Source organism: Mauremys reevesii, linkage group 7 (genome assembly GCF_016161935.1).
Source record: "Mauremys reevesii isolate NIE-2019 linkage group 7, ASM1616193v1, whole genome shotgun sequence".
In the NCBI taxonomy this organism is placed as follows: domain Eukaryota; kingdom Metazoa; phylum Chordata; order Testudines; family Geoemydidae; genus Mauremys; species Mauremys reevesii.
The window spans coordinates 121,998,967-122,012,959 of NC_052629.1; the positions used below are offsets into that span (position 1 = coordinate 121,998,967).

Below are 13,993 nucleotides of genomic sequence, written 5' to 3' on the forward strand. Positions count from 1 at the left end.
GTGCTAGAGAGAATAAAGTGACCTCCTCATTCAAAGCTCAATCATGTCACAGTCTTCGTTTGTCCAATCTCCTTCAGGCAAAGGGAGTAGGAAGCACAAATTGCCCCTGCAAATCAAGAATCTCATACAGAAGTGGGACAAACCACTCTCAAATATCTCCAACTGTAAAGATTTTCTACTGAATACTCTACTGAAGCTCAACACCTTAAAAGGTGGGAAAAGCTTTTGCTCTTTCAATTTTCAAACTGTTCCCTTACATCTACATATTATGAAACATTTCATTTATAGAACATGACATGACAGTTGCAAAGGATCAGAAGAGAGTTAATTTTGTTATATATATTCACAAACAAAAAAATCTAACTTCTTATTTAGACCTCTAGATGCTAGGGCGTCAATACAATACAAACAACCAGAAGGCTTTGCTCTGCTTCAATGTTCTATTTATGTCACCTCTGTTCTCAAATCATCTAGTCTCTCAAATGCCCAAAAGTGAAAATATCAAGTTGTTTTACCCTCAAAATGCATTGCTAAAGGGTAATCCATGTCTCTTCTGAATTTTCTAATTCTCGGTAGGAGTTTCCTAATGCTTTTCTCACACAAGAACAAAGAATTGCTGGACAGGAAAAGACCACTTGGACCAACACGCCTGTCCCCTTGAGGGTTATCTTTTCTTAACAACTGCTCTTTGTGCTTATACTTCAATAGCACGTTCCCCACTCTGAAAAATCTGTCTCAAACTCATTCTCATGCTATTTGCTTCGATGGCCTTATTTAGCAAATTATTCCATATGTTGCCCATTTCCCGTTAACTATTTCTTTCTGAAGACCCAGTTTATCTTAATTTCCTAACTTTTACATTAGATTGCGTGGGTGGGTTTGTTTTATTTTAAATGCCCACCAATGTAAATACATTATTTTTCCTAAGGAAAGTGAAGAAACTGAAAAGGGCACTCAAAATGAAGTATAACCACTTCATTGCCAATGCTCTGTACAGTCAGAAACATCACTGTTTGCCTTTCTTATTGCCCTTATATACTAGTTTCATAGTCTCAAGGATTTTCATACACAAAATCTTAAACTAATTCCTACTCAGTATATATGGCCTGACTGTTAACATCTAATGTGTACCCTTGTGGTTTGGTTATTGACTCCAAATTTGTTATTTTATATTTGTTCATAAATACCTTTAGACTGCTAATTATATTCATATATTTGTGCTTCATGTAGAGGTCCAAATGTATATTTTTCATGTCTAAAATAATATTGAATCTCCATGAGTTTTCAGTATAGATTATATACATAGAGAGGCTATCCATTGTTGTGATGGGGTTTAATGTCTAGTTTTCATAATTCTTATTAACCTGTTAACAAATGGTTAATTACTCATGCAAATTATAGAATAGACAAAGACTAGCTCCTGTGCCTTTATGCTATCAAATAAGTAACTGAGTTTCAATCAAGGTCTTTCCCCATGTTCCTTCCTTCCTCTGTGTAGTTTTTTGTTGTTACTGAGCAAATTAAATCTCCTAAAAAGTCACCTGAAACATTTTAAGGATAAGTGTTGAACCTCAGTTATATTTTAATTTTAGCCACCTATAATATAGCCATCTCCATTAAAAGCATTTACTAACAGTTGTTCTATAGATATTGGTGATGAAGCAGGTACTGCAATTCCACCGTATATCTTAGAGCAAATTTTTGCTACCGCTTCAGCAAATCCAACACTAGTCTTCTCAATTACTCTTCACAGTGCATTAGTGAAATTGTACCAAAAGTTCCAACATTTCCCAAATAAAGGATATACGTTAATCTCCCAGTGCCACACAACCTTTTCCTGGATGACTCCCATTAAGATTTTTTTTCAACCTCAAAGCCTTTTTTTCTGAGAAGGGCCTTTTAAATCACTGTGAGATAAATATTACCCTCTATCATACTGTGCCTGTAGAACCTCATTTACTTCAATGGTGTTGCATGGATGAGAAATTTGCCTCTTTGTTTGTGTATCTGGAGGAAAAATAGGACAGACTTTAGAAAGATGATATACAATGAAAGAAAGGCCAGCTACGGGGGGGCCATTGGAGTCTTTACAATTTAATCTTTTAACTAATTAATGTTACCACTGTATTCATGATAGCCTCATAGCAATGATAATTATTTGCCTCCGTTAATTGAAAAGATTTTACTGTGGAGCACTGTTGCCTATTTATTAATATTTGTTTGAACTTTCCAGATCCATCAAGTTGGCCAATTAATCATTGCTCAAAGATGTTTTAGAAGATAGACTGGTAGTCCCCTAAATTGGTTCTTTATGGAAAATGATTAAAATACACAGATTTCTAATGATACTACCCCTCCCATGCCCTATTTAAGCTGTTTGTGAAATAAACTATTTATATTAATCAATATTGACATTTGTACTGGGTTAATCCTTTGTAAATTTGTGCTCAACAATTGAAGAAAAATGGTTTTAAAGAACAGTGAAAACTTAAGTTCTTTTGATACAGACCCAAACCAAAATGAACACTGATGCTACTGACATCAGTGATAAACATTTCACCCAAATCCAACACCGCTGATCTGTGCTAGAACCTTGAAACAGCCTCTTCAGAAGAGGAAATCTGAAGGGTTTGTTTTTATTGTATTTTATTCCCATAGGCTTTACTATGTTTTTCATTACAGTAGTATCTGGGCCCCTCACTAATATTACAGAACTAATCACAGACTATCAGGGTTGAAAGGGACCTCAGGAGATCATCTAGTCCAACCCCCTGCTCAAAGCAGGACCAATCCCCAGACAGATTTTTACCACAGTTCCCTAAATGGCTCCCCTCAAGGATTGAACTCACAACCCTGGGTTTAGCAGGCCAATGCTCAAACCATTGAGCTTTCCCCTCCCCACAAAACTGAAGTCAAGGAGAATCCTCAAAAGATGCCTTCTGAAGTTCTTGGGGGATATCACAGGGGGAACAGTCCTTCTGCCTGACCAGGAACTTGAACCCTGGACCCTCAGATTAAAAATCTGATGCTCTACCAACTGAGCTACCCCAAAACACTGCTATGAGGTAGACAAGGATTATTGTCCTCATTTTACAGATGGGGAAACTGAGAGCTTAAGTGAATTGTCCAAGATCATACAGGGAGTCTGTGGCCAAGACAGGCCTAGAACTCAGAACCCCGTTCAGTGAGCCTTTTTCACAAGACCATCTTTCCCAAAAGTCAGGATTGATGTGCGTTCTTACAGCTATTTAAGAAGAGGTAACTGAGGAGACACTAGTCTGTGTTACAAGTGGTTTTGGCCATTGCTATCACTAATCTCATCTCATCTTCATGAAAATCAATACCCGAAACACTTGAAATACTGTATATACGCGTTCATAAGCTGAATATTTTTGGAAAAAAATGATGCATCAAAGAGCGGGGGTTGGCTTATAAATGGGTTTACACCAAAATTTTATTATTTTAAACTCTATGGAATCATTGAATTGAATATCTAATACATTATCGTTTTGTTTACCTGGAGCATCAGCAGGCATGGAGCCTCTCAGCTCCCTGTCGGTTCGCCGTTCCCAGCCAATGGGAGCTGCGGGAAGTGGCAAACCACGGCCACAAAGAGCTGAGGGGCTCCGTGCCTGTGAACGCCCCAGGTAAACAAAACGTACAGGCCCGCTAGCGGCTTACCCTAACGGGCCAGGAGCCAAAGTTTGCCAAACCCTGAAATATAGGGTCGACTTATGAAAGGGTCATACAATTTTTCCTATTTTTACCTATCCATCTTGGGGGGTCGGCTTATAAGCAAACGGGCTAATGAACAAGTATATACGGGTAGTTAACCAATACGGCTGTCCTACCACCTCTAGAGATATCTAAGGCATCCATCATCGTCACAGCCAGTAAAATAAAAAATACAGGGATATAATCAAAAGACACTCCCAACACTCTTTCAAATCACAATCAGTTCCCAATGTAAAGGAAACGGGCTCACCTCCAGTAAACCAGCACAGCAAGAAGAAGGATGAGGCACAAAAAGGTCAGGGCCGACACCACAATCAGAGGGATGATCCATTCCATTTTGCCAGGAGAAGGTCTGGTTGCCATACTGGAGCTATTCTTGTCTGCTGTACAGTGAGCATATAATGAACATAATCAGTACCAATAAAAAGAATGATGCTACAATGACTACATTTATACACAGAATTAGAACTTCCATCACTCCAGTTTCACTCCAGTTCACATGATGTGAGCAAATAATCAGAGACTGGACCTTCAAAAGTGTCGCTTCATCTTTCACTTTCATATAAGCATTACAGCATGAAAGTATGGTGCATACACAATGCATCAACTGGACTCTACTACTGTACTTAGTTCCAATTTTAGGGCCAGGTCCTGCAAACAGGATCCAAGCGTTACTCTTACCATCAGAAGTCATTCCCCCAGGTCAATGAATTAAGAGCTCCGCGTGGTAAGTAAAGTTTGCAGGTTCATGCCCCTCATTTGTAAGTGCTTTGGGGCAGGGAATGTGTTTTACTCTTTTACAAAGCTCTGTGTAAAATGTACTTCAATGTACGCACTATTGTAATAACAGCACTTAGAAAAAACCTCAACATGTTATTCATCCAGTAGCACGTCATAATGTTCGGTGAATTGTTAAGGTCTGTTGAGTTAGTACATATGAAGGTACTTTTAGAACACTGATTATTGAAATGGGTGGACAGATGGAATCTGTTGCAATCCACTGTGGAAATCCTTACTTCTCAGGTTTTATATAAAACTATGGCAAGATCCTGGCAGCTGATATCAGGATGAGTCAGCAGAAATAACACTAGGATGATAGGGCCTTGCATACACAAAAGTATAGGCCTCAGTCATCTATTGTTCTAGAAACTGTATACACATATAATGACAAGAGGGACCTCGCTCCATAAGAACTTGCATTTTAAAGATCATTACGTATTTCAAAAAGCCCTCTACCTTGTGCAAATTCACAAAATGTTGAAAAGTGAAACTTTCTTGCACAACAGCTTAAGTGAACAATTACTGGGTGCAGTTTCTGTCATTTATTTTGCATTACTTAAACATCCTGCTGGCTGCTCTGCAAATATCAATAAGAAGTGGCAGGGTAAGGAAGATTGTAAATGGCTTCAGATCTGAACAAAGATAGAAAAATACACACTTGACTTTTTGTTTATTCATCCTCACCTCGCCATGTGTTTTCTCTGACTAGAGCAATTCCATGCTCTTGTTCCGTATTGTATTATCATCTCTTCTGATACAGCAGCAAATCTTACCAGAGAAACATAATTGCCTTTTCACCATAGGTAGGCAAAACACAGATAATTGGATGTCACATAATATGAAGTCATACTCTATTTTAATAGCATTTAGATTATACTCCTCCATAGGCAGGAGTAAAATTCAAACAATATAGAAGTAAAGGTTAATTGTAAATGCTTTTGCCAGACGGCTGAAAACAGAGCAAGACCATAGGCTGTTGCAAGCCCAGCAAGAAATCTTTCTAGTTTTAAGAAGTAGGCTGATGGAGGTAATGCCCTTTGGCAGCCAAGCCTAAATGAGGTGCTAATCAGAGGGATGTTTGGGGGGAAGTGAACGTGTACTGAGTGCAGAATTGATCACAAGAAAGATGAATAGCCAGTATCATTCCTAGTCTCTAACCTCAATGAATAAATGTTGCAGAGGGCACCGGCTTTGCACTAACTTGTCTCAGACACATTATTCAGAGTTTTTATTTAGAATATGTGTGCACTATACATTAAAGCTTATAATCTATTTCACATTGTATGCTTTAGTCATTGCAATACACTAACAATATACCACTATTAAGATATTCGATTTCATTTAGTAGTTCAGAGCAAGAAAAATCTTTTCATCAGTGGAACTCAAATCGCTTTAACAAAAATTAAGCATCCCAACGTGTGTGTGTGTGTGTGTGTGTGTGTGTGTGTGTGTGTGTGTGTGTGTGTGTGTGTGTGTGTGTGTGTGTGTGTGTGTGTGTCAGTACTATTGATCAGAGTGGTAGAGAAGAGTAAATTAAAACGTATGGTTCATTAAAACTTACTAGGAAAGTGAAATACCACCAGCAACCCCATGCCAGACAGAATATTACTTCATTTCTCTCCTACAAGGTGAGTGTTCCATACATGATCCTCTCCTTACGCTTTGGCATAAAAATGTATATTTTAGTTTGCATGAAATAATTCACATCCCTTAGCAAACACAGAGTTTTGACACACCGCAATTAAGTACAATACTTTTGTAATATTCATGATGTTCCTTTTATTTATTCTACTGGGGAGATTGTGCTTATCTGACCTCTCATACCCATCTTGCCACAGATGTGAAAAGAAGAAAGAGCTCAATATGTCAAAAGGTAGACTAGCAAGCACAATTCATTGATGCTGATGGCTGAGATTCCAAGTGGAAATGGCCAAGCAACAATCTGCCACTAGAGAGAAAAAACTAGTTTCTTGGTTTTGAAAAGAAACTAAGTGTTTTTCACTGCTTAAGCGATGTTTGGAGTGAACTGAAATAAAAACATCAGCGAAAGTTGCTACAAGATGACTGTTGATGCTAGAAGACTTTAGCAGTACATCTGGACTGCCAGCAGGTGCCTTCTTCAGTATAGGAGAAGAGAAGCAGATTAAAAGACAGCATGCTGCGTAACATGAACAAAATGTTGAGAAACTGATACATTGAAAAGAAGGATACAGAGCTTTATTCTTCTCTGCACTCTAGCAAAATCAGCCTTTCAATCTTTCATTTTTAAACTGAGAACACCGAGCAGTGGTAGAGCAAATAATGTATCCTTGTTGTAACTGTGCCCAGTATATGCCTTACTTCAGCATTAAAAAAAAAAAAAACATGGACAAGAAAACTCCAATTTTGCTAAGAAATGTAAACAGTTTCCAGTGGCATATGTCATTGTTGAATTAATTCAGTTTGCCTTTTACTGGCTTGGAATCCATCCCAGTAGGAAGGAATAAAAACTATAATAGCATATCTGCTTCAGGAAGTCCTACACAACATGAGCTCAGGCAGTTCAAAATCCACTTCTCAGTGTGCGAAAGGGTGTAGGTATCCATAACAATCACTTTCTTAAGAAACACTTATTCAGCACTTTCATCTATTTCAGGACCTGGCACAGGAAATTGGAGAGAGAGACAACAACAAAGGGTGCTTTGGCATGGGGATTTATTGACAAAGGTCAATGGGAGAAAGAGAAATTCTACAGTCAGAAAATTCTAGTCTCTAAAGCTTTCTCCCTGAGAATATAAAAATGTTTATTCTCCAAAAGTAATGCCACTTGTCACAATAAGCAATAGTTGCTGGTAATATATTACCTACCTTACCTATGCCTTGCTGAAACTTCCCCTTTATCATCCCTTGACACCGCATAAACCTCCAGTGCAGAGACAAAGTTCTGTTTGTCATATAATTTTACTATAATATAATAAACTGTCATTGTCCCAGCACAGCTGTCTCATATCATCCACTCATTCAAATGAAAGGCAATTGTCAGTCATTCCTTTGAGTAAACGAGACTACAAGCTGATACAGAATGGTCAGTTAATAGCACTCAGAGATAATGTCAGTCATTCTAAGTGTGGAAATGTGAGAAGTTTTAAAAATGTTTTTAAATATGTCATGCAGAATTTTTTTTACTTATTTATTTACCGGCATTTCTTCAGTGCTCATTCCTATTGACTGCTATAACTCTTCAATATGCCATTTCAATATTTAATAAACTGATGTTGATGACCCATAACCATAATGTCAAGTAATCGAGATTCACACTGTTCTTCTGAATAAGATCTCCTTGTGTAATCCAGTACGTCTATTTACCAGCATTCAAACCCTATTACTGTATGCTTCTATAATCTGCCATGCAAAACTGGTCAAGTGTTGCATGAAAATACAATTTAATAATTCTTGCACATATGAAGAAAAAGAATTACACAGACGTTTAATTATCCTAGTGAGATTATCCCCAAAAGGTTTTTGTAACCTCAGCCCCAGTGAAGATTTTTCTGAAAACCAAAGCACTGAAGTCCTATATTGAGACTAAATAAGGTTTAGAATGCATGACATGATCTCGCTATAAAGCCCTCTTGTGAGCAAACTTGTGTGAAGCTTTGTAACCCTGTAGGGAATAAGGAGCAGTTCCTATAAAATGGAATCCCACAGGGTCGGGGCCTGGATCTATATTGTTTTCAAGCTATGCTCATGATCCAGTCTAAAGCACCAACTGGAAATATGTTAAATTTGTTGATGACAGAGGTGGAAAGTGAATACATTATAGGGCGACCAGACAGCAAGTGTGAAAAATCGGGATGGGGGTGGAGGGTAATAGGAACCTATATAAGAAAAAGACCCTATAAAATCGGGACATCTGGTCACCTTAATACATTATCTTGTATCAAATAGTATTTGTTTAAGCTTCCAACATGGCAAATCAAAGTTCTGTTGGTTAATATCGGCAATTACATGTTAAGACTGAACCATGCTTTTTTGGGCAGAATCCCACTTCTAATTTCCCGATTTAAAAAATCCTGAATAATTCTGAACAGCTGTGTATTTTACAGTTGCAGAGCAAGAGACAATTAGGCAAAAAACACAATAGAGAGGGATGAGCAAAAAACTGAAACAGGAGCATGTGAGCAAGCACTCAATAGCAGAAGGAATCATTAACATCAGCCAATAACACCAGATGAGGGGGCCAATGCCATTCAGAAAATGACGACATGGCCTCAGGAAAGGTATGTGTATGTGTTGAAAGAAAATGAGCCTTCCAGTACTAATTGGCCTCTCTTTCCCCATAATTTCTCATGTGTTCCTATTCTCCTCTAGTCAGCTGTGCTTCCCCTTTTCAGTTATCTCCTTACGCACTGCTAATTTGGTTCCCTATAATTAATTTTGCAAGTGTACATTGTTATAAAACAATGTTCTACTCTTTAAAATGATACAATTTTCCACTCAAAACCCCCATCAAAATAACCTGACAGCAAATTTAGCTTTTCTGGTTCACTGTAGAAATGAAGTATCCAAAAAAAGCTGCTTTGTCCTCTAGAGACCATAATCAACTGCACAAACTCTCCTTTTTGCACATCCTGGGAGTGCTTTGCACGTTTTTCACCTGTACTAGTTCTCAGCAATGCTTTAAGATACTTCCTTCCACACTAGCCACCTAAGGATGCTAAGTTTCACAAACTTTGATCTAATGACATGTTTATCTCAATGTTCCAAAAGCCACTTAAGTCCTGCAAACCAGTGTTTGCTCATGCAAGGAGTCTCATGAGCAAAGGACCAGTCTCTTTGCATGAATGAAGGGTTTGCCAGGCTCAAGAGAATAAGAGAGATAGTTTTAGGGCATCTGAGTAGCTTTTTGGGTGTGAATGGGTGTGTTGTGTATTGAGATGTCTACTTGAAGACATAATTGAGGGAAACCTAAGTTGAGTTTGCACTTAGTGCTGGGAGTGGTCAGTTCCATGGTCATACTTCTCCTCAGTGGGAGTCCATTCCACAGCCTAGACCATAGGCATGCGCAGCACATTTCATTAGGGTGTGCACCCAGGACATTTTATTTTATGTTTTTAAAAGCAAACATCATAAAGGTTGGGGTGTGGGAGGGGGTGCGGTGTGCAAGAAGGGGCTCAGGGCAAGGTATTGAGGTAGAGAAGGGGTGTGGAATGTATGAGGGGGCCCAGGGGCAGGGGGTTGGGGTGTAGGCAGGGGGCTTAGGGAGGGGTTGGGGTGCAGGAGGGGTGCGAGGTACAGGCAGGGGCTCAGGGACAGGGGTTGAGGTGCAAGGTGCAGGCAGGGGCTCAGGGACAGGGAGTTGGGGTGCAGGCAGGGGCTCAGGGGCAGGGGGTTGGGGTGCAGCAGGGGGCTCAGGGGAAGGGGGTTGGGGTGCGAGGTGCAGGCAGGGGTTGGGGCAGGGATTGGGGTGCAGCAGGGGCTCGGGGCAGGGGTTGGGGTGCAAGGTGCAGGCAGGGGGCTCAGGGACAGGGAGTTGGGGTGCAGCAGGGGGCTCAGGGACAGGGGGTTGAGGTGCAAGGTGCAGGCAGGGGGCTCAGGGACAGGGAGTTGGGGTGCAGGCAGGGGGCTCAGGGACAGGGAGTTGGGGTGCAGGCAGGGGGCTCAGGGACAGGGAGTTGGGGTGCGAGGTGCAGGCAGGGGGCTCAGGTGCAGGAGGGGTTCGGGCTCCGGCCCCCGTCCCGGCTCCGCTTACCCGCAGCGGCGCGCTCCCCACCTGCCCACCCCGGCCCCATGCCGCGCCGCTCACCGCGTTCCTGCGCGGCCCCGGGGGGTGAGGGGGCGGGGACAGGGCTCCGAGCGAGGCCCTTGCCACGCCTCCAGGTACCTCCCCCGAAGCTCCCATTGGCCGCGGTTCCCCGTTCCCGGCCAATGGGAGCTGCGGGGGGCGGTGCCTGGAGCCACACACGGAGCCCGGGGCCCTAGGGAGGTGGAGCGGCGTGGGGCTTGTGGCAGCCCGCGGGCCGGATCCAAAGTCCTGAGGGGCGCGGGCATGAGGGTGCGGCGGGGCACGCCCCGTGCGCGCGCCTGTGGCACCCAGTGCCTGGGAAATGCCCATCTCCCGCGCTCGCTCAGTGCAAAGTTTCCTCACCCCCGTCAGCGTGTGGCGGCCCTGGGTAAGGGGGGAATCATCCCCCCCGCCCCGTCACTGCAGAAACCATGTTGACTATTGCGCAAGAGTTTATGTTTTTCTGTGTGTCTGACAATTTTATTCTTTACTATTGTTTCAACTAATTTGCCCGGTACCGATGTTAGACTTACCGGTCTGTAATTGCCGGGATCACCCTTAGAGCCCTTTTTAAATATTGGCGTTACATTAGCTAACTTCCAGTCATTGGGTACCAATCCTATTCAATTTATTCATAAATGATCTGGAGCAAGGGGTAAACAGTGAGGTGGCCAAGTTTGCAGATGATACTAAACTTCTCAAGATAGTTAAGACCAAAGCAGATTGTGAAGAACTTCAAAAAGATCTCACAAAACTAAGTGATTGGGCAACAAAATGGCAAATGAAATTTAATGTGGATAAATGTAAAGTAATGCACATTGGAAAAAATATCCCAACTATACATACAACATGATGGGGTACCCAATGGGGTACTACAACGAGTCAGGAAAAAGATCTTGGCGTCATCGTGGATAGTTCTCTGAAGATGTCCACGCAGTGTGCAGAGGCGGTCAAAAAAGCAAACAGGATGTTAGGAAACATTAAAAAGGGGATAGAGAATAAGACTGAGAATATATTATTGCCCTTATATTAATCCATGGTACGCCCACATCTCGAGTACTGTGTACAGATGTGGTCTCCTCACCTCAAAAAAGATATTCTAGCACTAGAAAAGGTTCAGAAAAGGGCAACTAAAATGATTAGGGGTTTAGAGAGGGTCCCATATGAGGAAAGATTAAAGAGGCTAGGACTCTTCAGTTTGGAAAAGAGGAGACTAAGGGGGGACATGATAGAGGTATATAAAATCATGAGTGATGTTGAGAAAGTGGATAAGGAAAAGTTATTTACTTATTCCCATAATACAAGAACTAGGGGTCACCAAATGAAATTAATAGGCAGCAGGTTTAAAACAAATAAAAGGAAGTTCTTCTTCACGCAGCGCACAGTCAACTTGTGGAACTCCTTACCTGAGGAGGTTGTGAAGGCTAGGACTATAACAATGTTTAAAAGGGGACTGGATAAATTCATGGTGGCTAAGTCCATAAATGGCTATTAGCCAGGATGGGTAAGAATGGTGTCCCTAGCCTCTGTTCGTCAGAGGATGGAGATGGATGGCAGGAGAGAGATCACTTGATCATTGCCTGTTAGATTCACTCCCTCTGGGGCACCTGGCATTGGCCACTGTCGGTAGACAGATACTGGGCTAGATGGACCTTTGGTCTGACCCGGTACGGCCTTTCTTATGTTCTTATGTTCTTAAATCCTCTGGTCTATTAAAGACTAACATTTCCCCCTCAGAGCCCAGGGAAAGAAATGGGGACTCTAACTTAGGAAAATGGTGTGAATTGGCCCTTAAAGGTCTCTACATGTCCCTCAAGGTTCACCTTCATGTTTCTTCTGCAGATTCAAGACCTAGGAGCTTAACACCATCTGCCTATGAAGTTGAAAAAAAGCTAGACCACCCCCTGTTCTTGAATAAATTTGTATGTGATGCCACCAGAGACTCAATTAAGATTCCAGCCTGGGAGATGGCAGGAAACTTTGTCACTCATCACTTCCTCTGGCTAAGACTTCCTCTGGCGAGTTTGGCTCTAAAGTCTGACTCTCAGCCTTCTCCTTACAGATATCCTGAGCCAGAACATGGAGGACACAGCTGATGTCACTTCCCTCACGCCAGCATAGAAAAACCTAGAACCATATTGGCTGTGACTTCTATAGGCTGGCTGTCCTTTTCTCAGGTCTCCAGGAAGATCCATTACATGTTCTGTCTTTCCAGATAGCCCACAGCCAACTTCCAAGTGAACAATGCCCACAGACCTGGTAACTGATTAGCCCAAGCCATGCCGGACTCCCTGGACTGCACCTGGGCTACTTCCTCTCCTTCCTGCAGAGATTCCTTGAGGCATATGGGCTCTCCGTGTGTCAGACAGAGTGGGAGCAAGCCATGTCAGACTAGTGAGTCCTATCCATAATAAAAATATGGCTGTGCATTAGCGTTTTCTCACCTTCCTCACATTCTGCAATGGGTCCCATCTTTTCTTAACCCCCCCTTACTCACACCCCAGAAAAACTAATGTGATAACAAACCATATGTCCTCTGATGGACATCGGAGCCATCTGTCCATTTCCTCTCTCATTTACATTACACTGGCAGTAAGCCATCAGGCTCTTTGCTAGAGCTTGCACAAAGGACATGAAATTTGGACATTTGAGGAAATCAGGACATTAGGTACTGCTAAGCAGGGGGAGGGAAGAACCCAGTACCTCTATTCAAGAGGCAGGTTTGCCTTCACAGAGCAAGCCAGGTGGGCTCGAAGTGAGATTCCACTAGGCCCAATTCTTAACCTTGAGCTGTGACTCAGCACTGCAAAAGCCAGAGCGCACGCTTATCCTGACAAAAAGCAGACATGGCAAGGTGGGTCTTGCAGGCTGCCTACGCAAGTGTTTTAAAGCATGTATGGTGGGAAGAGCTGACTTTGAATAAAACCACCATGTGAGACCATGCAGTCGAAGAAAGAAAGCTAGAAAATCAGCGGAGTCTGCATAAAAAATGTCAGCAAAACTGGGGTTAGAGCATGACCGCTCCACTGCTGCTAATCTGTTTTCTTGCAGAACAGTTCTGAGTCGCAGCATTATAGTTGGATCAGCATTTCTATAACAAACATCATTAAGGATTGGGGGCTTGGATTTTTTTAAAATTTAGCCGTGAAAATTGATTCTGAGCTGTAACTTAGCATAAAAGGTCTGGATTTTAATCTTTATAAATGTAAAAGAGAAATAAATATTTAAGATGCTTTTTCACAGTATTCTAACTCCACAACACCTTTGCTGGAAAAACAAAATTACTGAACATACTATAATTCTGCAGAATAAACAGTGATTTTTTAAAAACAAACAAACAAACAAACATACATACATCATCTTACAGTCACTCAGACAGTCATCTCATTAAAACCTCAGAGGGAGACCAAGGTAAACCCTGTAATTGGATCCACGTGACACTGCCAGTGCAGAACCCCCTTAACTTTCATGGACTCTGTGAAATACAAAGGACCATCTACATGGATCAGTCTTGAGGCCTGAGGCCTGTGAGTGCGTGGTGAAAAAGAAGCCAGCCAGATATGCTGGAGCTAAGCAGTGAAAGTCTTACGCATACATAAAATAACTTTATACATGTCACAAACGTTTTATGAAAAACAGATATGCATAAGACACAGCGGCCATTGTTCAAAGATAATTTCACAGTTACCATTAGCTATATTAATTTCTAACAAC

General features: G+C 41.7%; 1 protein-coding gene across 3 annotated transcripts in view; it reads right to left on the reverse strand.

Moving 5' to 3' along the window:
• Nucleotides 1-13,993, reverse strand: part of PTPRG (protein tyrosine phosphatase receptor type G) — a 575,819-nt gene that overhangs the window by 85,550 nt on the left and 476,276 nt on the right. For 2 of the 3 annotated variants that reach the window (XM_039546377.1, XM_039546378.1), the window contains one exon: nt 3,986-4,118. In XM_039546377.1, coding sequence (XP_039402311.1) covers nt 3,986-4,118 — 133 coding nt within the window. The remainder of the gene's footprint in view (nt 1-3,985; nt 4,119-13,993) is intronic. The other variant, XM_039546376.1, reaches the window with a different exon arrangement.